Consider the following 25,597-nt stretch of genomic DNA (forward strand, 5'->3'; position numbering starts at 1 on the left):
ATCTAAACATGGGGAATATAGGAACTTCAATGGCGGAAAATAGTTCTTTCCTTCTTTGAAACTTTGAAATACCCCCCCAGAGGATTGTGGAAATATAGTGGCCTGGGAATTGAACTTTATTGAAACTCTTTGTGGTTTAATTGTTTATACTCTGGACTTGTCTTTCTCATGGGACAAAAGATCATTTGACCTTGAATAGAGGCAGGTGTGGAATGAGCGGCTCAGGGAGAACAAGAGCAGCTAAAGCCAAAGATAAAGAAAAAGAGAAAAAATCTGGGCAACTTTTGCAAACAACTTTAACTCATCAACGCAGATCATCTGTCCCAACTGTGCTGACAGCACAGGAGGTGGAAATTGTACAGCCTGCTGCAGAAGATATGGCAACTGGAGGATCTGAAACAGTCTTGAAACAAATTTTGGAACAACTGGCAGTTTTAAATCAAAAAGTGGATAATCAAACATCAAAAATCGACCAAGCTACATCCTCTATTGGCAAATTAACTGAACAGGTTTCGCAGCACACACAGGCAATCGAGAAACTGCAAGGAGCTACGGCTGAAAATTACAAATTAGCTGTGGAAGCCAATCAAAAAGCAGAACAGGCGAACATAAAGGTTGATGAGATTAAAGGGGAAGTAAGGCCTCTGAAAAGACAGGTAGGGGAACAACAAGCCTACCTGTCATTGGTTGAATTGAAAAGTAAAGAAAATAATCTCAGGATAAGGGCCATCCCGGAACTGGAGAAAGACAACCTAGAGGGATTTCTGACACTTTTGTTCTCCAAATTCTGGGGAATTGAGGAAGATAAGGACTTTAAAATTGTGACAGCCTTTAGACTGGGAAGATCTGTAAAGAAAGACAAGTCCAGAGACTGTTTAGTTATTCTGAGATCAAGAGAAGAGAGGGATAAGATATTAGGCCTACATTTCAAGAAATCTTTGGAGATAGAAGGTAAAAAGGCTGAAATTTACAGAGATATACCCAAATATCTCTTGGATCTCAGGACTACCTATATAGACTTGACCAAATTGTTGAGACACAACGGAATTCCTTATAGGTGGGAGTTTCCACAAGGACTATCATTTACTTACAAAGGAAGGAAAATAAAAATTAAATCACCTGAAGACCAGCAGAAGTTCCTATACGACCACGAGGAGGACCTGCAAAAAGGAGCCGCAGCTTCTTAGCCACCACCACCACCGGGACCACCTTCAAAAGCTACACCGTCTGGATCTGGACCAGCACTACTACCTCCGGGATCGGAGGGAAACCTAGATACCCCATTGTAGGACCCGCTAATTGAACCAGGATGTCTCTGCAGCTTCTTAGCTGGAACATAAATGGCGGAAATTCCCCGGAAAAAAGAAGAAAAGTTTTCCACATTTTGAAAAAAGAACAATTGGACGTTATTTGCCTACAAGAAACACATGTGACAAGGCTCCACAGAAAAGTGCTAATTAATAAAAGACTAGGCCAAGAATTTATTTCTTCGGATAAAGTTAAGAAAAGAGGAGTGGTGATATATGCAAAGGAGAGCCTGTCACCGAAATTTTTATTCAAAGATGAACATGGCCGAATTTTGGCGATTGAAATACAGACACAAGGAGAAAAATTTTTGATATTAGGAATATATGCTCCAAATGAGGGAAAATCGGAATTTTTCAGGAAGCTGCATGAGACTATGCTGGATTACTTGGACTACAATAACATCATTATGTTGGGTGATATGAATGGGATTGTGTCTGTAAACATGGATAAGTCACAAAGTGTCAACATATTGAAAGATGGCAGACTACCTAAAACTTTTTTTGAAATGACTGACAATATGGACTTAATTGACATATGGAGGGTTAAGAACCCTCTAGGGAAAGAAGGAACTTTCTTTTCTGAAGCTCATCTGACATGGACACGAATCGACCAAATATGGACAACTAGAGGACTGGTACCTAAGACTAGAAAAGTGGAAATCTGCCCAAAAACTTGCTCCGACCATAATGCTTTGAAAGTGGAACTGAGACTAAATACAACCGGATCCTTTAGATGGAAAATGAATGACACCATATTAAGAGATCAGGAGATTGTTAAGAAGGCCCAAAAAACCTTAAAGGACTATTTTGAGATAAACTTGAATACCACCGTGGAAAAAAGAATAATCTGGGACGCAAGTAAAGCAGTCATGAGAGGGTTTCTAATACAACAAAACACGATTAAGAAAAGGCTCTGGAATGAAAAGAAGGAGAAGATATTGGAGAAAATAAGAGAAGGAGAGAAAAAATTAAGATCTAGGCCTAAGTCGAAGGATGTGCTAAGAGAAGTGAAATTTTTCCAGGCGCAATATTCGAAATTGATAAATCAAGAGGTGGAATGGAAAATTAAACAAATGAAACAAAGATCCTTTGAATCAGCGAATAAGTGTGGGAAACTGCTAGCATGGCAGTTGAAAAAGAGACAAAAACTTAATACAGTTACAAATCTAGAGATTGAAGGGAGAATGGTTCAGAAACCTGAGGAAATTAGAAAGTGTTTCCAGAGATATTTCAAAGAACTCTACTCACAAGGGCCGCAAAAAGCTTCCGAGGTGGATCAATTTCTTAAAACTAATGGATTACAAAAAATACCCCAGGAAATGAGAACAACCCTGAATTGTAACATCACACAGCAAGAAATTGAAAGTGCCATTCAGAATCTCCAATTGGGCAAGTCTCCAGGCCCTGATGGACTAACCTCCAAATACTACAAGGTTTTAAAGGATTATTTGATACATCCCTTGATGGAGGTTTGTAACCAGATCATGGAGGGGAGGAAGGCACCGGAAACGTGGAAAGAAGCTTTCATCACATTGATACCTAAACTAGAAACTGAAAAGACTCAGCTTAAGAACTACCGCCCCATCTCACTCCTAAATGTGGATTACAAAATTTTTGCGGATATCCTGGCAAGTAGATTTTAAAAAGTATTAAATGAAGTGATCCATAAGGACCAGGCTGGCTTTCTCCCTGGTAGGCATTTGTTTGACAATACAAGAAACATTATTGATATTTTGGAACTTCTACAAACAAATCTTAACACTAGAGCGGTCTTAATCTTTATTGATGCAGAGAAGGCCTTTGATAATATTTCTTGGATGTTTATGAAGAAAAATTTGGAAGGGATGGGAGTGGGGCGGGGGTTTGAAAATGGTATAGAAGCAATCTATTCAGAACAAAAAGCTAAATTGATAGTAAACAATGTGGTGACAGAGGAGTTTAAAATTGAAAAAGGGACACGTCAGGGGTGCCCCCTATCCCCCCTATTGTTCATCTCAGTTCTGGAGGTGTTGCTAAACATGATTAGAAAGGACCGGTTGGTCCAAGGAATTGAGGTCGGAGTGAAACAATATAAATTGAAAGCATTTGCAGATGACCTGGTATTAACATTACAGGAACCAGTCTCTAGCACTAAAAGAGTGTTAGAATTAATTTCTGACTTTGGTCGGGTGGCGGGGTTTAAGTTAAATAAGCAAAAAACCAAAGTTTTAGCAAAAAATTTGACAGTTACAGAAACAGATGAGTTCTTTAAAGAAACAGAACTAAATGTGGTTAAAAAAGTAAAATACCTAGGGGTGCATCTGACCTCCAAAAATTTGAATTTGTTTAAAGATAACTATGAGAAATGTTGGTCAGAAATCAAAAGAGATTTGGAAACATGGTCAAGATTGAAACTTTCCTTGTTAGGCCGAATAGCTGCCGTAAAGATGAATGTATTGCCGAAAATGTTATTCTTGTTTCAGGCCCTACAGATCGTGGACAAGGTGGAATGTTTTGGAAAGTGGCAGAAGGATATATCTAAGTTTGTTTGGCAGGGCAAAAAGCCCCGAATAAAGTTTAAAATATTAACTGATGTGAAAGAAAGAGGGGGATTTGCCCTGCCAGACTTGAGGTTATATTATGAATCTGCAGCCTTCTGCTGGTTGAAAGATTGGATTTTATTGGAGAACACTGATGTCCTAGATCTGGAAGGGTTTGATAATGCGTTTGGGTGGCATGCATATTTGTGGTATGACAAGGTTAAAGTGCACAAATTGTTTAAAAACCATATTGTCAGAAGAGCAATTTTGATGGTCTGGACAAAATATAAAGACTTATTGGAGAGTAAGACTCCGAGGTGGCTCTCACCGGTGGAGGCCAAGGCACGTAAGAGACTTAACATGGAGGCCCATTGGCCTAAATATTGGGAAATAATCGAAAAAATTGGAGACAATTGGAGGTTGCTGAGCTTGGAAAAACTGAAAAACAAGGTGCGAGATTGGTTGCACTATGCTCAAATTCAGGAGGTCTTTAAAATAGATAAAAAGGTTGGATTCCAGGTGGAAAAATCGAAACTAGAGACAGAACTGTTAGAGCCAAAAAATAAACTACTTTCGAGAATGTATAACTTGCTGCTTAAGTGGAACACACAGGATGAGACAGTCAAATCCGCCATGATAAAATGGGCGCAGGATGTGGGGCACAACATCATGTTTGTAGACTGGGAAAGGTTATGGAACACCGGTTTGAAATTCACGGCATGTACTGCCTTGAAGGAAAATATTATGAAAATGGTATACCGGTGGTACATGACCCCAGTCAAGCTAGCTAAGATATACCACCTGTCTGACAATAAATGTTGGAAATGCAGAGAGGCGGAAGGGACATTCTTTCATCTCTGGTGGACTTGCCCGAAAGTGAAGGCCTTTTGGGAGATGATTCATAATGAACTAAAAAAGGTACTTAGATTTACCTTACCTAAGAAACCGGAGGCCTTTCTTTTGGGCATCGTGGACCAGAGAGTACTTAAGAAAGATAGAATTTTTTTTATGTATGCTACCACAGCAGCTAGGATCTTGATTGCAAGGCATTGGAAGACACAAGATCTACCCACGCTGGAGGAATGGCAATCGCAGTTGATGGACTACATGGAACTGGCCGAAATGACTGGCAGAATCCGAGACTTGGGAGAAGAAACAATCGAGGAGGACTGCAAAAAGTTTAAGGACTATTTGAAAAAACATTATAAGCTGTATGAATGTTAAAAAAAATGCACCTTTTAGGAAACTCTAGCTTCAGCAAATGTAAGTTAATGAAATGGAAATTAAGACACAAGAATTTAGAGGTAAAATAATGAAACAACTTTATTGTGTTTAATATAAAACGTACAAGAATTGAGTTACAGTATATTTGAAATTAGGTAACATGATAAAATGGAAGATACAATAAGCTTCGAAATAAGTTAACAAATTGCTGATGCTTTATATTACAGAGAATGCAGGGTTTGGAGGATGCGGGGAAGTCCTTTAGATTTGATGGAAAAAAGAACATGGAAATTTGTTATTCTTCTATTCTATTTTCTTATATCTATCCTTTATTCTTTTTTTCTGTATTTCATAAACTCAATAAAAAAATATTTAAAAAAAAAAAACATAAGTCAATGGTTTAGCCAATAAGCCACCAGCCATAGGACCACACACACTGGGCAAAAGAAAAGCAGGGGTACAATATTCCAGCACAAGGGGACCAAGAGTTTTCAGCAGTGGTCTTACAATTGCTACTTTTAAGGAGGTATGCATTACTCCTCCCCCTCAAATATGTTTTGATAATTAGCAGTAACCAACTGAATTATCTCCTCCAGTATACAGCCATGATGGACATTAGCCCCTACTGTTTTGTTCACATACTTAGGTGTCAACAACTGAAACTTTCCTCATACAACAGGACAAACAGCTCTGCTCAAGACTCAGTATCTAATGTGGCATCTATTTTGGGTTGGAAGTAAGCTGTTTGACCCAAAAGTACTCTGGAGAACTGTCATGGCATGCATTCAAAGGCCCCAGCAATCCAAGAGAATGGGGACCAGGTTAAAGCATAGAACCAAATAATTGCAGAGTTGGAAGGCGTCCTGAGGATCATCTACTCCAACCACCTGCGATGCAGGAATCTCAACTAAAGCATGCATGACAGATGACCATCCAACCTCTGCTTAAAAACTCAGTGGGGATTCACCTGTGGAATGGAGCTATGCTGTGCAGGAAGGATCACTCCCCAAATAATTAGCTTCTAAGGAAGAAAATTAGGCTGCCATTTTATAGAGAGATTTGGAAGCCAGAAAGCATTTGTACAAACTGTTACCAAGATCAATAAAGAAAGGAAACACGATTGTGCCAATTGAAGCTATATTAGTAAAATGCCAAAGAACTGCATGGGGCTAAGCCTTCCTCTGCTACTCCATAATAAAATGTTCAGAACTGTAAGAAACACTGCATTCGGCTTCTTTTGCACTTTAGTGAAAGGAAAGGCTAATGAACGATATTGGAAAGCAAAGCACCAATACTCTCATGTTATGTTCCCAGCTTTTTTCTTGACATGCTGTGTAATTGTGGGCAAAATAGCTCAACCACCTACATGCCTCAATAATCCCCAAATTAAAGCGATGGAATTAGATTTATCAAAAACCTCTAAGACAAAGCAAAGTATGTATAATGTGGTAACGTGAAACTCTGGGGGTGTGGTTCCCTTCCGTGCTACTTTACTTAATGACTATATAAGCAGTAGCTTTGAGGGCATCAGAGAAATTAAATAAAGAGGACTGTGGTGTTACATTTCAGCATACCTGCAGAAAGTGAGTAGCACAGATTTACAGAACAAGGAAAAACTCTGTGAAATGTGAACATCTTGAAATGTGGCTTAGGCCCAGTGTTCCTTCAGGAGAGCCTTTGCCCATATGAATTCCAAGATTTTTTATCTTCTGGAAAAAAGAGGCTCTGGGAAAACAAACCAATAGGAGCAGAGGATAAAGGTAAAGGTAAAGGTACCCCTGCCCGTACGGGCCAGTCTTGACAGACTCTGGGGTTGTGCGCCCATCTCACTTAAGAGGCCAGGGGCCAGCGCTGTCCGGAGACACTTCCGGGTCACGTGGCCAGCGTGACATCGCTGCTCTGGCGAGCCAGAGCCGCACACGGAAACGCCGTTTACCTTCCCGCTGGTAAGCGGTCCCTATTTATCTACTTGCACCTGGAGGTGCTTTCGAACTGCTAGGTTGGCAGGCGCTGGGACCGAGCAGCGGGAGCGCACCCTGCCGCAGGGATTCGAACCGCCGACCTTTCGATCGGCAAGTCCTAGGCGCTGAGGCTTTAACCCACAGCGTCACCTGCGTTTAATTCTGTAACATGGAGCCATTCAGTGTAGAATCTCATTCAGTGCTATTTCAGCTAATAAAGAGTACGCTGTGATAATCAATTCACAGAATTCCCCATGAGGCCCAGATAAACTCTTCACTGTTGGATTTCAGGTGGAATGTGAAAACCTTCTTTATTCAGACTAGTACTAATTACAGCTTCTCAGCAATTTCTATAGTCCAGTGGATAAATTAGATGGAATGCAGAAATTCAGGACCTGGTCTATTGCTACACTACATTGACGTTAACACTATTTCATTCACTGGGTAGATATTTCTTTTTAATCCCTTCAGCCATTTATTTATTTATTCTGCATAAAGAAGCAACCTAAAAGGCATTTTTACACCGAAGGGCTAAGCCACATATGTGGAAATATTTTATTTCAGAGAGACAAAAGGTGACAACTCTCTTGCTCAGTTTCTGTATGTATTAACTGAAGGATACCATGTTTATCTAGTTCAGTCAATGGCAGAGCACCTGCCTTGCATGCAGGGTTCAAATCCTGGTAATTAAGGGGCCGGAACCGCCTGAAATCTTGGGAGAGCCACAGCCATTCAATGGAAACTGAACTAATGGACCAATTGTCTGACTCAGCTTCCGAAGCTCTCCTCAACCCAGTTTTTGGGCAGAATGATTGTGTAACTAGTATCCTACTGGAAACAGTTATGGATGCATAGTTCTATGCTTTGTCTCTGACAGAGGAGAGATGAATCTCTGACAGATAAAAGATGCCAGCCCACACAGGCATAAGCAGCGCTATGTGGTGTGAATATGGGATTACTGCTGCTTGGCAAGGCCACGTCTCTTCACAAGTTGTACCAGCCAAATAAAAGAGCATTGCAAACCACAGATGACAAATTACACAAGCATGTTTGAGAATCAGAGTCTTGTAATTAAAACCAAGTAGGTTGTGCTAAAATTGGCCCCTCTGCTCTCACTGAATATAGAACAAGTTCTAAATGTTACCTTTAATAAGAACAAAGTGCTCCTCAAGACAGCAATACTTGCCCATTTTAATAAGCAGAATTTTCAGAGTGGGGAGAATAAAACTTGATACTAGGAGGCCGTTATAGGAACATGCAGGCAGACAAAATAGGGCTTCGACACAGGGGCAGCAGCTAGTGTTAGAAACTCAGATATATATGCTAGGCACCAAATGACTCCTTAAACCAGGAGTTACACTTGTAAAAATTGAATGGCTAGTCGCCATTTGGGGGCCAGACAGCTTGAAAGCAGTTTTCAATACGACTTTTTGGTTCCTGAAATTCATTCTGATTGCACAGATAAAATATAATGGATAGAATTCTACAGGATGTGTTGTTAAGTGTGTGAAAACAGTCAAGATCCAAGGATCCCCAGGCATGCACCTCCAGATGGTGGAGATGTCTGGCTCCTGGCACCTGGGCATCTTCACTTAGTGGTCACAAGTGGCCAATAGCGAGGAGGAAAATGCACCAGGCCAATTTCAAATGCTGGCAGCAGGACACTTGAGTAAGGGGCCTTGTACACAACCACAACTGGCCACACACTTTTGAAAGCCAGTGAAAAATAATATGAGGAGTCCTCAGAAGGTGCTAGAGCAGTTTACTGAAATGAGCCCAGACATTTGTTGAGGCCTTCTCATCTAGGTTTTTTTTTGGAACCAGAAGTTAGAAATAAAAACGTGTGTTTGTTTATGAACATATGGGTCTTTGAAAGGAAATATTCACAAATCGCACACTGCACCTTTCAACACCACTCCTCCAATGCTTAATTTTTCACTATCGTTTCAGAATGTAATTACAAATCAGACTTCTATCCCACTATTCCTTGAATAGACAGAGGGCAACGTACGTAGGAGTGTACATGAATGAGAGATTTCAACTCAAGTGGCTGAGATCCAAGCCAGGCACTCTACCCACCACGCTACGTTGCTCTTCTGCATTCCACACTTTTCCCGAGCACTTCTAAAACACGTGGACTCTCCTGAAACTGCAGTGAAGGTGAAAGGTGACCTTCAGCCAGCTGATACCGGTGTGTGTTAGCACCAAATAGCTGGAAAGGCGGTTCCATAGAGCACACGTTTGGCATTTACCTTGAACGTTCTGAGAGTATCATGGCCTATTAAAAATTTATTACCTTGCTACACAGAAGGCCAAGAGCTCAGCCAATCCCTTTCTCCTTCGCAACTGGGAACATTTTGAGCCAGCATGCATTGTGTACTATAGTTTAACCAAATAGTCTCCTGCCAAGGCTGTCATTAAAGTTAAAACGCTTCTTTCACCTCGTGTTGTGTCAAATATTAACCCTTGGGCAATTCAGCCGAATACAGATTTCAGCCAGCGCAGACAATGTCTGATGGCATACTCATAAATCCTCTATCATAAAGACAGATACTAAGTTAATATTGAACAGGTGTATGTGTGTGTAAAAAAACACCCTTTATCTAATATCTTTAGTACAGTGAGTAACGTAATGAATGATGAAAATGGAAAGTTTGCGGGGGGTGGGGGACCAAGAGGATTCCAAATGACAGGCACAGTATAAATTCCTGGAAATAAGTGCACAAGTACAAAATAACAATAAAACCTTATTTATTCAGATCAACTCATAAAATTAGCCCATTTAAAAGTTACACTATAAATTTACTTTTTTGCCAAAACATGAAGGGTCATTCTGTATGATTTCTACCACAAGCCCTCTCTCAGTTCAAAAGAACAATGACATTTCTGATCAGTTGTCTTATAAGCGATCAGGAACAAATGATTCATTTCCATCTCAGATATTCAATGTAACCAGCTGCAGTACACAGAACCAGATGTTTCTAACATTTCTGCTATAATGTGGTTGCTTGAACAGGGGCTGCATATGGCAGAGATGCATAAACAGACCAGGGCATAAGCCTTAGTCACACTTGCAGAGCAGTCCTATATTGGATTGGCAGAAAATCTCATGGGTTTCAAATAGAGATGCCTTCCCTATTATCAGCTATCTGATCCTTTCATGTCAAGGACTAAATCTGGAGCCTTCTGTCACTGAGAATGACCTGCCGTCCTGCTACTGGGTTTCCACTAGAATCAATAACCATTATAGCAAGCACAGGGGAAATTAGACCACCAGGAAGTAGGTACTTTACCTTTCTGACTTAAACTGGATTTCCGGTCATTTGCTCCCTTTGGTTCCATTGGTATTATCTTTTCCCTCAGTAAAATGGTGCTATTTATTATTCTGAATGGATTAACAGAGGATTGTCTCATTTAAATTGTAAGTATTTATGAAACAGAACAATGCTGATTGTGTGGCACTACTGTTGCCCATGGAACTGTTTGCACAACAGAACTGTTGCTCATGGAATGTTCTTCCATAAGTGCATCAGCTAACACGATTTAAAAGTAATTCCAGCTACCACAGTATGTTTTCCAATGCTCCAAGGATAGGGAATGTTTACAAATGGGTCCAACTAATATGGTTAGCATGTAATGGGCAGCAGGCAAACACTCACCCTTTAAAAGAAATGGCAGGTTCAGGTTTGTCAGCTAAAGGGCTCCACCTAGTGCTCCACAGAAGTCAGAGTATATCAAGTCCCAACTAGGACAAATTGTTTTATTAATTAATTATTGTTAAACTATGGACGGGAACAAATATATGAAAGAAACATAGTACACTTTGGCAAATGACCCCAAAAAAACAATCCCAGGCAAATAACCAATCAAATGTATACTCAAGCAAATTCACACCATTATTTAAACATTTTAAGCACCCTAGCCTCCTACTCTTGCACATGAGGGATGTGAGGCCCTGGCTTATAAAAAAAATGACCAGTGCAGTGCACTGGGCGCATCAGCAGCATGCCCAATTCAAGGTTGATATGGCCATGAGATTTTGTGACTAACTACAAGTTCCCAGAAATCTCTCCACAGTCTATAAATACAAACACTGGGATTGTAGCCACTGTTACTCCTACTCAGAATATAGACCCATCGAAAATACTGTTAATGATTCGCTTAGGTCCATTCATTTCAATGGTTTACTCCAACAATAAATAAGCGAGATACAGCCCTTTATTTCTATCCATACTTCTTTGAAGTCAAACATAATTCTGCTCTTGCTGAACTAGGGGCCGTTCTGCAGGCTGCTTACATCATGAAAATTCTACCAGAGATTTTGAGAACATTAACAAACTCATCAGTTACACTTAAAAGTCATCTTTTAGGAAGAGGGCCAGCTGAGGGAGAAGTGAGCTTGAAGAACAATTACTGCCCACTTTCACATAAATTCATTTTATGCGTGATGCAAGTATAAATCACACACTCGCAAGCACAGAAACTGAGCTAAAAATAAAAGCAGACAAAGGGCTAAGGCTAAAGAAAGAAGCTAGCTTTCATCTTGCCAGATGATGATCCTCTAAAACTGATATTTTTATTATACAATACAGTATAATCCTACTTTGTAAATTCACCAAATGTATTAAGTATTTTTTTAGAAATTATTTTCATCGCATCTAATCACAGTTATCTACAATTAGATGAAAATGTGATGCTTATTTTTAGAAGAATAAACAAATAAGTAAATATTGTATTGTAAATCACTCGTTATTCTTTCAACAGACTCACAAGAGTTGCAATATATACTCCAATACAATCTCGATAAATTTAATAGGTATTTTTGAGGCCCCAATGGTTCACACACAAACATTTTGTTTCATCTAACCAGTTATATAGGAACGTGTACCACCTACCTTCCATTTTATAGCACCAATTTTATAGGCCACAATGCATATATACAACAGTACCCTGAAAATTTGCTACCACAACATAATACCCATTCCCTGATCCCCATTTAATATCTGCAGTATTCAAGATAAGGCTGGCCCACCCATGAAGCAAGGTGAGGCAACTGCTTCAGGTGGCAGGAGCCATTAGGGCAGAAGATCCCAATGTTGATCTTTCTTCCCCTACACCTTGTTCCTGATGTAGATCTTCCCTCACCCTTCTTCCCTGGAGCCATTTTGGGGTCAGTCTCAGGTGCCAAAATGTCTTGGGCTGGCCCTGGTTCAGGATACATTGTATATATAATATTTAAAGTAACAGTTTGGTATATAACTGGGGTGGATCTGGTCAGCAGACTGGACCCTAATCTCCCACATCCACCCCTTGGGCCATGTTTGTCAGGTGGACAGTCGTTATCTAATGGCACATGACTCATGTTCTCCTGCAGCTCATCAGTCATCACTCTGTAGAAGAAATCCCAAATGTGGCTCAGACAGGTAAAGGAATTTATCTACTTAAAATCCTAATTCATGCTACATTAGCAGATAACTTGCTGTTTACACATGAAGTGGTAATGCTTACAGGACCCTGAATGGCTATAACTGAAAAATAAGAAGAAATCAGCTTGTTGATCTGAAGTATGTTATGTTGTTATTATGACGCTTTTAGCCTACTCCCCTGCTCCCCACTCGTGAACACTTATTTTATTCTCATAATAACACTGCAAGGTACTTATTTATACAGTAATTTAAAGTAACCATCTCGCAAACCATCAGGGCACTGTACAACAACATAAAACAATTTTTAAAAGTGATACAGAAAATTTTGAACAGCCACATAGGCCTGCTAGCATAAAAAGTCAAAAGGGAGGATGCCTGTCAAATCTCTGCTGGAAACGTCTTCCGTAGGATGGAAATGGTAGTAGGAGAAACCACCACCCACTCCCCTCTGGACTGTTTCAGCAATCAGGCTAGGATATGAATTAGACTGAAAGAAGGCAGCTTTGAGTCAGTCACCCTGAGAACGTTCTGTCTGAAAGGTACAGAATGTCTGCATCCCTGCTATTATGTATCAGATTGTCATGCAAAGTACATCACTGTTCTATGTTTCACTTTTCTTTACAGCAAGGGTTATCTCCTCCACCCTTCATGGACCAACTCTGGCATCTGGGCACCATCACCCACCTGTCTATCATCTGACATCATTATGATGTAGGAGACAACGTCAAAGGTGAGCCACATGATGGAAGAGGTGTTTCTAGGACTAAGGTAAAACTCAAACTCCCTATTGCCAGCAAGATTTATGTTGTTAATGTAATCTTATTATACTTATTGCACTGAAATGTTTTTTTTTTATGTTGTTACACTTGCTATTATGTTGTTATTTTATTATGCTACTATGGCATTGCTCTTGTGATTGTTGATTTTGAGAAATGTTACTGTTTCCTTTGTTGTAAACTGCTTTGAGCGTGATTTTTTGCATGGAAGAAGCAGCATATAAATAAAATTATGACCGAATGAAAGGGAAATCGCAGTATCCACTAACCAGCAGTTACAGCAAGGCCCTTTCAAGTCCATAGGCCGGCATAGTTTAGATCTCATCGTCTGTTGCTGGGGCTTCAAATGTTCTCTCTTGAAGTTTGTCCTCTTCAGTGCTGAAGCACACATGTCCCTTAAGTCTTTTCCCTTTGCCTTTGTTTTATTACATTTGTAATAGTATAGTATAGCATAGTATAGTATCATTGTATCCTTATACAAAAACAGGGAGAGCACAGTGGAAGCAAATCTGCATTCATTCAGTAAATCCCCAAAGACTAATATATACATGGGCTGCTCTCTACTTTGGCCTCCCCTTGCTCAAACTGTTGGCTGTCACATTTCTTCCAAACTGATCATTCTCTCTCTCTCCAGGTTTTGGAAGAAGGTAACCTATCAGGAAACCACCAGGAGAGCCAGTATAGTGTAATGCAAAAATGAAGAACTTGTGGCCATTCAAACATTGTTGGGCCACACAATTCCGATAACCCCTGACCACGCAGGCTGGGGCTAATGAGAGTTGGGAGTCCAACACCACATGGAGGACCACAAAATCCTTCTCCCCCCCACCCCATGGTACAGTGGTTAAACTGTCAGGCTAGGAACAAGAAGGGCCAAGCTCTGAACACTTGAAGTTCTGAATACTTGAAGGAGCGTCTCCACCTCCATCGTTCTGCCCGGACACTGAGGTCCAGCGCCGAGGGCCTTCTGGCGGTTCCCTCGCTACGAGAAGCCAAGTTACAGGGAACCAGGCAGAGGGCCTTCTCGGTAGTGGCACCCGCCCTGTGGAACGCCCTCCCACCAGATGTCAAAGAGAAAAATAACTACCAAACTTTTAGAAGACATCTGAAAGCAGCCCTGTTTGGGGAAGCTTTTAATGTTTATTGTATTTTAGTGTTCTGTTGGCAGCTGCCCAGAGTGGCTGGGGAAACCCAGCCAGATGGGAGGGGTATTAATAAACTTATTATTATTATTATTATTATTACAACTCCACTCAGCCATGGGCTTTCCTGGGTGGCCTTGGGCCTGTCACTCATCCCCAGCCTAGCCTACCTCACAGTGTTGCTGTGAAGATAAAATGAAGGAGAAGAGTAACAGAGGCCACTGCCTTGAGCTCCTCAGAAGAAAGGCAGGATGTAAATAAATGTAATCAGTGACGTCACAACACATTCCCCCCCCCCAAAAAAATCACCCCCACTGAGGAGCTATTAAGCACCATTTCTTCGCTAACATACCATCGTTCAATGGGAGTCACTGCAGAAGCATTATATACACACACACGGCGACTAGCTAATGCATCATTCCAACCCCCCCACCCCGGAACTCACCATGGTACCGTCCTCGCCTGCCCTTCACGCTCCTCTGCCTCAGCCCAAGCAACACTCGCTCCTTCCAACAACAAAACGGTCCAGCTCTGCCCGCCCGCCAACCAAAACCGCTTCTTAGCAACCGAAGCCACGCCTCCCTCCCGGCGCGCGCATAGGACGCCGTGACGGAAAATAAACTTCCGTTGAAAGCGGAAAACCGCCATCGGTTGTAAGCGCCGCTCTAGGCCTTGACGGTAGATAGAGCCAGGCTATTCCACCTCACTGAAAGGAAGCATACGGAGCGCAACATAAGCGGACGTCATCGCTGTGATGTTGCACGGAAGCGTAGAGATAGGAAAATGCAGAGTAAATAAATGCGCACTTCTCTCGCGGTCATGCCTCATAAATTCTTTTGGAAGCTCCCGCTCCCGCTCCACCTTCCTTTGCCAAGTGGCAGCTACCCGTGGGGGGGGGGGAGGGGGGTAGAGAAATGAAGGAATAGAATCATATAGCTGGAAGGGATCCTTAGGGTCATCTAGTCCAACCCTCTGCAATGCAGGCATCTCAACATGCGGTGCCCCATCCAATTTGAAACCATACCGGACCCTGCTGAGCTTTGCAAATGGGCTTGAAGTTTTACTGTTGCCTTTCTGCCAAGGAAATAAGTCTTGGAGTTAGAAAAGAGAACAAACTCTTTGCTAGTACATTTATATTATATTATATTATATTAGGCAGGGAGAGAGATGTCACTCAAATCAACGGTACACTAAAACCCGGGGCTTCCCAACTGGTTTTGTTAAGGCGGCTCTGCGACGTGGAAGGCCGTGGAGTTCGAAAGCAATCCGGAAGTTAACCTCTGTGCGCCAGTCTACTAGATATGCCTCTATACGCGGATGTCAATAGAGCGGAAGTTGATTAGAGAAGGCGGACGAGTGAGAGAGATGGCGAGGGAGTGAGAGGGGCGACAAAGGAAACTACTCGCAAGTAATCCGGGCCGGTGGTAAGTCGGGGGAGTGTTGTGCGGTGCGGGGGCGGCCTGGACGGCGGCGGGTGAGAGGAAACTATGCCTTTTCACGCGTTGTTGAATTCCCTCGTAGCGAAGCAACCTGCTGCTCATAGCTGTCAACTTTCAGATTTGAAAATAAGGGATCAGCAGCCTCACCTGTCCCAGGGACAGTCTACGGGATATCTAACAATCCGGGATAGCAGCTGGAAACGACGCAGGAATAAGGGAATTTCCCGCAAAAAAAAGGGAAGGTTGACTGCTATGCTGCTGCTGCTACATTTCCCAAACTGCCCATCCTGGGAAGTAGATCTCATCGAAAGGGTATTGCGGGGTAGCCAGAATCGTTTTTTTCTCATTCCGGCGTAGTACTGTGCCACTGTGTATATTGCTTAGCAGATGTTGGCAGAAAGTGGATCAGGATCTACCGGGAGGCTTCTGGGTGGGCTTGTTTTTTTGTTTCATAAAATTTCTACACCTCTTGACTGTAAACAAGGGGGGGGGGGAATCAAAGCGGTTTGCAAAAGATGAAATCCGGGGGGGGGGGGATACCCTACTTTAAAAACATGCAAAAGTTAAAATAAACAAATTAAAATTACCTCAGCTTTCCAAACACCTGGGTAGGCTTGTTTAAACAGGAATGTTTTTAGCAGGCGTGGAAAAGATGGGTGAGGATTTCTGACTCCCAGTTGTTTTAACAATGACAACGAAATGCCAAATTATGCTGCTGAAGTGGGGGCTGGGAGAGACTTGGGAGCAGAGATCAGTGTGTGAGGACTGTGAGCTCACTTCAGTTCTAGTGCTCAAAACAAATTAACAGGGTCAGAATTTTTAATTTTGAAACGCATGTCGTTTTCACCTGGCTCAAGCTGGTGGAGGGTTTTTAGTAAAAGTGGATCCTGCAGGGCTGACATCTGTCCTACCCAGTGAATTCAAATGGGACTAATTCACAGGTAAATGTGCATAGGAGTGTAGGCTTCCAGTGAGATGAGGCTGAAGGGATTTAAGATACAAAGTGAAAATCTGACACATTTGCAGAATTTGTGGTAGGCACACAGCCTGTGGAAGAAGCATCATCCTATTGCCTCTTTGCAGGTAAAGAATTTTATTTCTAGTATAGGACACTACAACTTAGTTTCTGAGTTTCCAGTGCACAATTTCTACCTCTTTGGGTTTGTCAGTTATTAAGAATGCCAAAACTGTAAGACTCTAGACAACAGCTTCAAGGGCCAGTTTCTGATGGGTGAAAAGACCTGTCATGAGCCAGGATGGTGAAGAGAAGTAACTTGACTAGCCTGATTCTGAACATGTTTGTTCACATTAAACCGCCTCAGTTCAGTGAAAGTTGCTGCCAAAGTATGATTAGCGTTGCAGCCTTAGTCAACTTCCTGTTTCAAAATAAGAGTCTCACTGTGTCTTAAGTTTTTGTGTCTTGCCATTCTATGGTGTTGGGCCAACCCAGAGCTGGTGCAGTGTTTGAAAGTAACCTCTTCGTCTCTCTTGTACGTTTTGCCCAACTGTATTGGGTAGTTCACCTTTTGCAGCTATGCAGGCCCTGACTGGAGATCCACAGCCAGTCACGGACAATATTGAGCTGCATGCTGGGCACAGAGGTGGCATTGATTCTTTTCCATCCCTGCTCCCAAATCTTTTTTAAAAAAACTTTGCTTACAGGGTGGTTCTCCTTCTGAAGTTGACCTAAATATGCATCTATATGTATAAATTAACATATTAACTTGTATGCATCCTGTAGCCTTTTAAATGTGTTTTTCTTGTTTTTATTATGTGTTTTGTGTTTTTATCTTTTTTATACTGTGAACCACCCTGAGATCTATGGATGAAACACAATTATTTAAAAAACCAACATTGTGTTATAAGCCTGGTCCCCAAGTCTTTGAAGAACCCAGCACCACCCCTGGCTATAAGAACCAATAATCTAATTTGGTAGAAGGCAGTGGTTTCTAAGCTTCCCACACACAGGCCACTTGAAAATTGTTGAATGTCTTGGTAGTCCAGTTAATTGCTTTTCTCCTCTTTACAGCAACTGCAATGCACTGTGCTAGATAATTGCATTATTGTTGCTTTTTCATGTTTCTAATGCCCCCTGCTCATCACTTCTGGTCTGTCTCACTCACCAAGCAAACTTAGAATAACAGCAGCCACTGTGCCCACCATTCACAGCCACAGAGGTTGTGGCCAAGCAATTCATAAGGATCCTGAATTCACACAGCTAGGGTGTATATTTGCACCCTCATTGGTTACGTGTGCAGGAAGTTTCTAAACAGTGCTTGCCTTTTTGGATTGGAGCAATATGGCTTGATAAAAGATGCACTATTGGTTTGGCATATTTCTCAGAAGAATTAGAGGCTAAAATATACAACAGAGATTTTATGCATTTTTCTTTTTCCTCTGCTTAGTGTTTACCTGCTGTGTGTGAAGCTCCATCAACAAGATGACAACACTACAGAATACAGTAAACAGTAAGTGTTCATCCTTTTTAAAAACAAATGTTGTGTTAAACTATGCATTCTTCATTTATTTGTAAAGGAAAGACTTTGGTAAAACTATCTGTTTAGACCAAGAAGTAGGCTAAATGTATGGTAATTGCAAGGTCTAATCATTTAGGGTTTTTACTTAATATTTTTTATTGCCAAGTATATCAAATAAACAAAACCTTTGTTAACAGATATTCAGACATTAAATCAATAAAAATAAATCTGCTATATTGTATCACTCTATCTGAGTGATAATCTGCTTCAAACTATCATATTTTGGGGTAGTACTGTGTAAATATGGCCACTGTTAAAATCAACTAACAAACAATTTCTTAAACTGGTCTTATGTCTAGTTATGCAATTTTCTTTTTAAAAACTTGGCTAACAGTGTCGCATGCAATGGAGGGGATGCAATGAAGAAACAGAAGCTTTTGGACCAACACAATGACAAGTACTTACCTCACCAAAATATCTTTTTTCGCATTAACTTTTCTGCTTTCTTTCTCCAATCTTCAGCTGAATATGCCACCTCACCCATCCGTGGACCTGGGGATGGCATGGAAATGGAGCAACTGCCCAAATCTGTTGAAGTAATCCAGCCCTCAGCCAATCATGCCCATCGAAGCCCACACAAGAAAGCTCTTCCTTCACTAAGTCCTGGAGTTCTTCAACTTGGGAAGATAAAAGGTGATACGGCCGTGGAGATCGAAGCTGTGCGAATCCTGGTTCCCAAAGCTGCTATAAACCATGTAGTTCCTACCAAAAATGCAAAGATGCCCAAGTCTTCAGGACACCAAAGAGAAACCCTCACTCTGTTAGATGAAATTCCGGGGTCTAAAAAAGAGCTTAGAAGTGAAATAGCAAAGCTCAAGAACTCCGAAAGAAGATTGCTACAGGATAAGGAAGGCCTTTCCAATCAGCTCCATGTGCAAACAGAGGTGAGGGACCAAGAAGTGGATTTAATCCATTATACTTTTTTTCCTTTTAAAAGCTGCCCTGTACCGGGGCTCCTAGTAGGGAACTGCAATATAACAATTATTCATATTGCATTCTGGGCGGTTCCCTCACTACAAGAAGAGAAGTTACAGGGAACCAGGCAGAGGGCCTTCTTGGTAGTGGCGCCTGCCCGGTGGAACGCCCTCCCATCAGATGTCAAAGAAATAAACAACTATCTGATGTTTAGAAGGGTTCATGGGAAGATAGAGGAAACCCCATTCAACAATATGTTCCCTGTTTCTTCCATCCTAAATAGCACACTCTTATGGAAGCTTCCTCAGAAGTAAGTTCAGTTGTGTCCAATGGGATATCCTTCCTATTGTGTTTAGAGTTAGGCACAAGACATGAGTGTTTATTATAAGACGGTGGCTGATCAAGAGGTGACATTGATGGTATCTACTATAATTAAAAAGTCCATATCCATATACAAGAGCTACACATTCAGTGTCTTGTTTAAGAGATTCATAGTTTAAGCCCCAGCCCATAGGAAAGCAGTAGTTGTCTGCCAGCTCTGTGTCTGTTGGAAAATCAGTAAATGTATATGGGTTGGTTCAATAGTTAGGAGTGTTCATTTTGTGGATTTCCTATGCAGGTAAGGGTTCTTGGACAGTGTATAAGCTCACAACCACATATAAATTAGTCCTGAATGTATCATTGGGATTGTTGTGGCTGTGCTGACCATAAAGAAAAGGCAATAAAGTAGATGGGATATCAGTTAAGAACAGAAGAGGGATCTGCTGAATCAGGCAGTGGCCTATCTAGTCTTGCATCCTGTTCCCACACTAGCCAACCAGATGCCTATGGGAAGCCTGCAAGCAATTTTAATGGACAAGTTTCTATCACAGTAATTTTGGATGGTGGTGTTGAATTAACGCACATCAAATGAAAGCCTAAATTGAGGAAAATGTATTGTTCTACCTTCTTTCAGCAGTTAGTAACATTTGTACATCCTCATTGTTCTGCTCATGGATGTTAAGGGCCAATTCTGCTATATACTGTAGTTGTCTACTAAGTCTTTCCTTTCCTTCTACCCGCTATGAAAAAATGCCAGGAGTGCAGCTTTCAGATGGTTCACACACTCGTTGTTCAAGACCAAACTAGATGTGATACAAGATGAGGATTGCCCTTTTTTTTAAAAAAAGTTAACAGCACCCACATGGAGACATAAGCAGATCCTACCCACCCCAAGCAGTTATTTGTCCCACAGGGGAAAACATACAGAGACCATATGAGTAGCTAGCACATTTGAATACCTGAATTATTCCACATGATTTTGATCCTATGGTGCTATGGAGACATGCAACTTTCATAGTTTCCAGTGTTTTCTGGAGGCAGGGATGTTACAGAGATCAATATGATCAGCTAATTGGGTGTGACATTGTAGAAGCAATTCATGGAAGTGGCAATATGAAAGCTATTGGTCTCAACATGTTGAAGCTGCAAACTAGCCTCTGAGATATCTAGACAGTCATACCTCGTGTTGCATTAGGTTCATGTTGCGTCTTTTGTGCTTGCGAATGCGGGAAACCCAGAAGTGTATATTTCTGGGTTTTGCCGCACACACGTGCGCAGAAGCGTTCTGCGACTTCGCACATGCGCTGTATCGTGCTCCACACTTGCACAGAAGCGCCACTCTAGTTGCGGACTTTTCGGGGTGCGAACGGCACCCAGGAACAGATCATGTCCTCAACTAGAGGCACCACTGTATATATTTATCTTTTAGCAAATTGCACCTTAGTATTTGTTACTTTAAGCAGCTACAGTTGTATCAAATATCTTAGCATACAGTATTAGTGTGCTTATAGTTTGGGTATCCAGGCATCATGTTTAAGGATACACATCTGTCTCTTAGTGATGTGTCCTATATATATTTACTATGAAAGTCTGCTATGCTTGGAAGGGGAGCCTTCTAGCATCTTGTACTTGATAGCTTCAATATTAACCAGGGGTAGCTTGATCATATTCCTTGATGACACATGATGAATGGTTAAATAATTGTCTCATCTTAGGTCAATCGGGAGTTGAAGAAGTTACTTGTTGCTTCTGTGGGGGATGACCTGCAGTATCACTTTGAACGCATGGCACGTGAAAAAAACCAACTGATACTTGAAAATGAGGCCCTAGGGCGAAATGTGTCTCAATTATCTGAGCAATTAGAGCGGATGTCAATACAGTGTGATGTTTGGAGGAGCAAATTCCTAGCAAGCAGGTATTGTGCCTCAATGCAACTTTATAAAGGCTGTCTTGATACATTAGATGTTGCTGAACTACAACTGGTAATCTGCACCTTGAGTGGAAGTTCTTGAGTTGAACATAAATCCATACTTAGCCCCTAGAGGACATGCAAGAATCGCATGTGTGGGATACAGGAAAGCTATTTGTGGGGGATTGATGGCTGTTTAAGATTAAGATGGATCCTTGGGTGCTAAGAGCCAAAAGAAAGTTGAGGGTAAGGAAAGCCTTGTCAAACTCATCGTGTCTTATTCACAACAACCTAGACCTGAGCAAGTGGCATAGCAGTACAGTTGGAGATGCCACTGAAGAGGTGGAAGAAGGCTGGAAGTGCTGGGCTTTCTGAGGACTGCTGCTCCTGTGCTGCATATAACTTTGAATAGTATAACTGGGGGCCTCGTAGACTTAGCCCATCTTGCTGACCCCAAGCTGCTTCCCTCTTAGGCTTGCTTATGAGATTGAATAGAGAGTATAGCCTGTTTCTATGCAGCAGATCCACAATTCCTCTTTCCTTGCAGGCCAAGTATCAGTCTTCCACTCTCAGGTGTGTCTTGCTTTACACTTCTAAATAGCATAAAAAGATACACAAGCCTAACAGTGTTTTTCAGTTAGCGCTTGATCAGTAGCACCACCAAAGCCCCAAAGATAAAAAGCAGTTTAGAAGTTTGGTTCCCGAAGAAGTAGCCGGCCAGAATTACCCCTTCTCCTTGCTGCTGTTTTGCACCTTGCTGGATAAGTCCATGCACAATAGGAAAGTAAATAAAGTGCATTGGATAAGGTGTTCAGGTGTCAGTGCAGCAATTTTATGTTCTCAGGGTGACTGACTCAAAGCTGCCTTCTTTCAGTCTAATTCATATCCTAGCCCGATTGCTGAAACAGTCCAGAGGGGAGTGGGTGGTGGTTTCTCCAGTTACCATTTCCATCCTATGGAAGACGTTTCCAGCAGAGATTTGACATGCATCCTCCCTTTTGACTTTTTATGCTAGCAGGCCGATGTGGCTGTTCAAAATTTTCTGTATGCTTTTAAAAATTGTTTTATGTTGTTGTACAGTACCCTGGTGGTTTGTGAAATGGTTACTTTAAATTATAAATACCTTGCACTGTTATTATGAAAATAAAGTAAGTGTTGCCGAGTGGGGAGCAGGCTAAGAGTGTCATAATAACAACGTAATGTACTTCGGATTAACAAGCTGATTTCTTCTTATTTTTCAGTTATAGCCATTCAGGGTGCATCCTGTAAGCATTACCACTTCATGTGTAAACAGCAAGTTATCTGCTAATGTAACATGAATTAGGATTTTAAGTAGATAAATTCCTTTACCTGTCTGAGACACATTTGGGATTTCTTCTACAGAGTGATGACTGATGAGCTGACTAATTCCAGAGCAGTTCTCCAGCGTCAAACCAGGGATGCACAGAGTGCAATTCAGGATCTGTTAAGTGAACGTGACCAGTTTCGCCAAGAAATGATTGCTGCACAGAAGTATGAACATTTGGTTTCCCCCCAACTTCTAACAGCTCCTTCGCCATTTGCACCTGTGGGTCATTCATATCCATATTTGTGGGTGGGGGTAGGGAACAGCATTCTTACGTCTCCTTAACAATCAACAGGTTTATCGTTGCATACCATTTCAGGGCTTGGGATTCTTCTAACACACATTGTCAGAGCCTCTGCTTCACGAAGGGACTCTGGAGGTGCTCAAGGTCTCCCCAGTCCTTCATGCAAGATTTCCAATCAGAAACTTTGTCCAGAAACTGTACGATGTTCCTTTTAGCATCAAGATTGTATCTGGTAGTTTCTGCATTTGAATGCTGTCTCCCACCTTCCATACTTACCCTGCTAAATCTTTTCACAGTGGTCTAGAATGTTAGTCACCAAAATAAACTATTATCTTTATTTTCTATACAGATTGCTGGAGGAGCTGCTGGTTTCTCTGCAATGGGGAAGGCAGCAAACTTATTATCCTAGCGCACAGCCTCATAGTACAGCAGAATTAGCAGCTGTCAACCACAAACTAGCGAGAGCAGTGACCTCACACCTGCTCGGAAACACTGGTAGCACTAACAGTCCCAAAAAGGGCTCTTCGCTGACAGAACTCTGCAACACACCTGCTGAGAAAATGGCTGAAATGGTAAAAACCCTTTCATTTTGGCCTCACAATTTACCTTTTTTAAAAATATATATATATTTTTATTAAACATTTCTCAATTTACTCTCTTGAGCATTAAGATTATGCTGTTTCAATGTCATCTTCTGAAAACACAAAGCATTATCTTCTTTACTGTATCAACTGGTGCTACATTATTGAGCCTTTAACCCTATCCCAACAGGTCTATCATACTCTGAATACAAAATTGTAGTCACAAACTAAAGAAATCCCAGCTTACATGGGCTGTCCATTCAGTGAAAGATGGGGACAGTTGCCCTGGCCCTAAACAGCTTGAACTGTGCAGTATATTAGAATGCAGGACTTCTACCCATGCAGAAGAAACTGCATCTAAAGACGCTGGGGCAGCTGGGGCAGTTCTGCCACCAGTCATGATTCCTGATCGCTGGAGTTTCCATACCTGTTGCTCAACATACAGCAGTTCTCCCCCAGCCCAGAACAGTGTTGGACATAAAAACATTGCCCCATCCTACCTTTACTGTTGTTAATGAAGTGGGTAAGGGTTTGCTTAATAGCAAGGAGTTCAGAAGCTCATCATGTAAAATGCACTGCTCCCGGACTTTCACCATAACGTAATGATTATTTTCTTGCAGGTTCTGAGAATGCTGGATCCCGGCACTTGTACAGAAGCATCTCCAGAACTTCCTTTTTCTGAGCCTTCACCATCCTCTTTCCTTTCCCCAAGGAAGAATATTGGACGGTTTCACCCATACACTAGATACGAGAACATAACTTTCAACTGCTGCAATCACTGCCAGGGAGAATTGATAGCGCTTTAAAAAAAAAAAAAAAAAAGACACTATGCCTAATAGCCAGAGATGTTGTCTCTGAATATGCTAACTTTCTTAGTGATCAGTATTCACTTTTCTATGCTTTTTTCAGATAGGGTGGGCTTGTGCTAGAAATATACTTGTCACACAGCTTTCAGACCTCTTAAGAGTTCTTTTATCAAACTTTTTTTTTATCAGGCTGGGATTATAATGCAATGAGAGCAACACAAGCTGTTCTCCAAGGCAAATAAGAAAATGTTAGAACAGTGTGTGCATAGGCCCTTAAATAGAATTCACATGCAAACCTTTTTTTCAAGAGAAGCCTGAAGGGGAGTATTATAGAAACCCTACCAGCAGCAAGTATTTGGATTTTATTTCTGTGAAGAAGTTCAGATAACTAGTTTAAGTATTTATTTTAATTTAGAATGATAGTGAGTGCTGTGCTTCAGTATCTTTTAGAACCTGTTTCTAGCGCTATTATAGCAATTGTTACATAGCAGGTGAAAATGTGAGAGCTCAGCATTCTTACTATGATAGAAACTGATCTTGAATGAATTTTGTTATTGATTGAGGCAAAATGAATTCTGGCATGCACAAAAATTGAAGCCAAAGAGTAGCAACAAGCTTCTAGGTCAAACTATTGGAGGTGATTCTCAGTGGATTGTGTATCTCTACTGAACCAGCTTTTACAGCCTATAAGTATTCCTGGTGGACCTTATATAAGGACATATTTCATTGGTGCTATTAAATGTGACAGAACTGCTCTTCTACCTGTACTTTTAGGGAAATAAGCCTTGAGGGTTCCTTTCTCATCTTTTAATTTGGAAATAGGTAAAAAGGGTCTACTGCTATATATAAAGGAAGAGGCTTTTCCTTTCATTTCTGGGACAATCACATTTCTAACGTTTTCATATTACACTGAAATACTAAGCAGATGTACCTGCTCTGTGTCTGCATGCAACAACCTATGTTTGGTTAATGGAATGTATGGATTGAGACATGCCGCAGTTTTGGCCTACTCTGATTTTGACAATTTTACAATAAATGTTAGCTGCATATTTTGCAGGGGGAATTTTCTACCTCTTCCAAAGCTGGTATATGTGAACAACCTTTGCTAAGTAACTTGACAATTAAAATTAATAATGCATGATTAT

At 41.3% G+C, this 25,597-nt stretch overlaps 2 protein-coding genes across 3 annotated transcripts in view; one reads left to right on the plus strand and one right to left on the minus strand.

Annotated features, from left to right (window-relative positions):
• Positions 1 to 14,966, minus strand: part of NME7 (NME/NM23 family member 7) — a 70,532-nt gene extending 55,566 nt beyond the window's left edge. Inside the window, exons 1-2 of one of the 2 annotated variants that reach the window (XM_083737117.1) lie at positions 14,801 to 14,966; positions 10,671 to 10,756 (exon numbers count right to left, since the gene is read on the minus strand). Coding sequence is in view for 1 of the 2 variants with exons in the window: in XM_083737116.1 (XP_083593242.1) it covers positions 14,801 to 14,803 (3 nt within the window). In the remaining variant the exon portion in view is untranslated. The remainder of the gene's footprint in view (positions 1 to 10,670; positions 10,757 to 14,800) is intronic. The other variant, XM_083737116.1, reaches the window with a different exon arrangement.
• A 632-nt stretch (positions 14,967 to 15,598) lies between these two features.
• Positions 15,599 to 25,593, plus strand: BLZF1 (basic leucine zipper nuclear factor 1). The gene is made up of 7 exons (XM_083737086.1): positions 15,599 to 15,779; positions 18,200 to 18,268; positions 18,794 to 19,215; positions 21,283 to 21,482; positions 22,860 to 22,988; positions 23,415 to 23,637; positions 24,267 to 25,593. Exons 2-7 carry the CDS (start codon positions 18,235 to 18,237, stop codon positions 24,450 to 24,452), a joined length of 1,194 nt encoding a protein of 397 aa, XP_083593212.1. The 5' UTR covers positions 15,599 to 15,779; positions 18,200 to 18,234; the 3' UTR covers positions 24,453 to 25,593.
• Positions 25,594 to 25,597: the final 4 nt, after the last annotated feature.

The sequence above is a fragment of the Podarcis gaigeae genome (assembly GCF_964106915.1).
Source record: "Podarcis gaigeae genome assembly, chromosome: 4".
In the NCBI taxonomy this organism is placed as follows: Eukaryota; Metazoa; Chordata; class Lepidosauria; order Squamata; family Lacertidae; genus Podarcis; species Podarcis gaigeae.

Bases quoted from the DNA above. Each gene is read 5' to 3' on its own strand.
- BLZF1 (XM_083737086.1), top strand. From the start codon at position 18,235: ATGACAACACTACAGAATACAGTAAACAGTAAGT. The intron at 21,483-22,859 runs GTATTGTGCCTC...TTTCTTCTACAG, and splicing joins AGCAAATTCCTAGCAAGCAG to AGTGATGACTGATGAGCTGA. The intron at 22,989-23,414 runs GTATGAACATTT...TTTTCTATACAG, and splicing joins GAAATGATTGCTGCACAGAA to ATTGCTGGAGGAGCTGCTGG.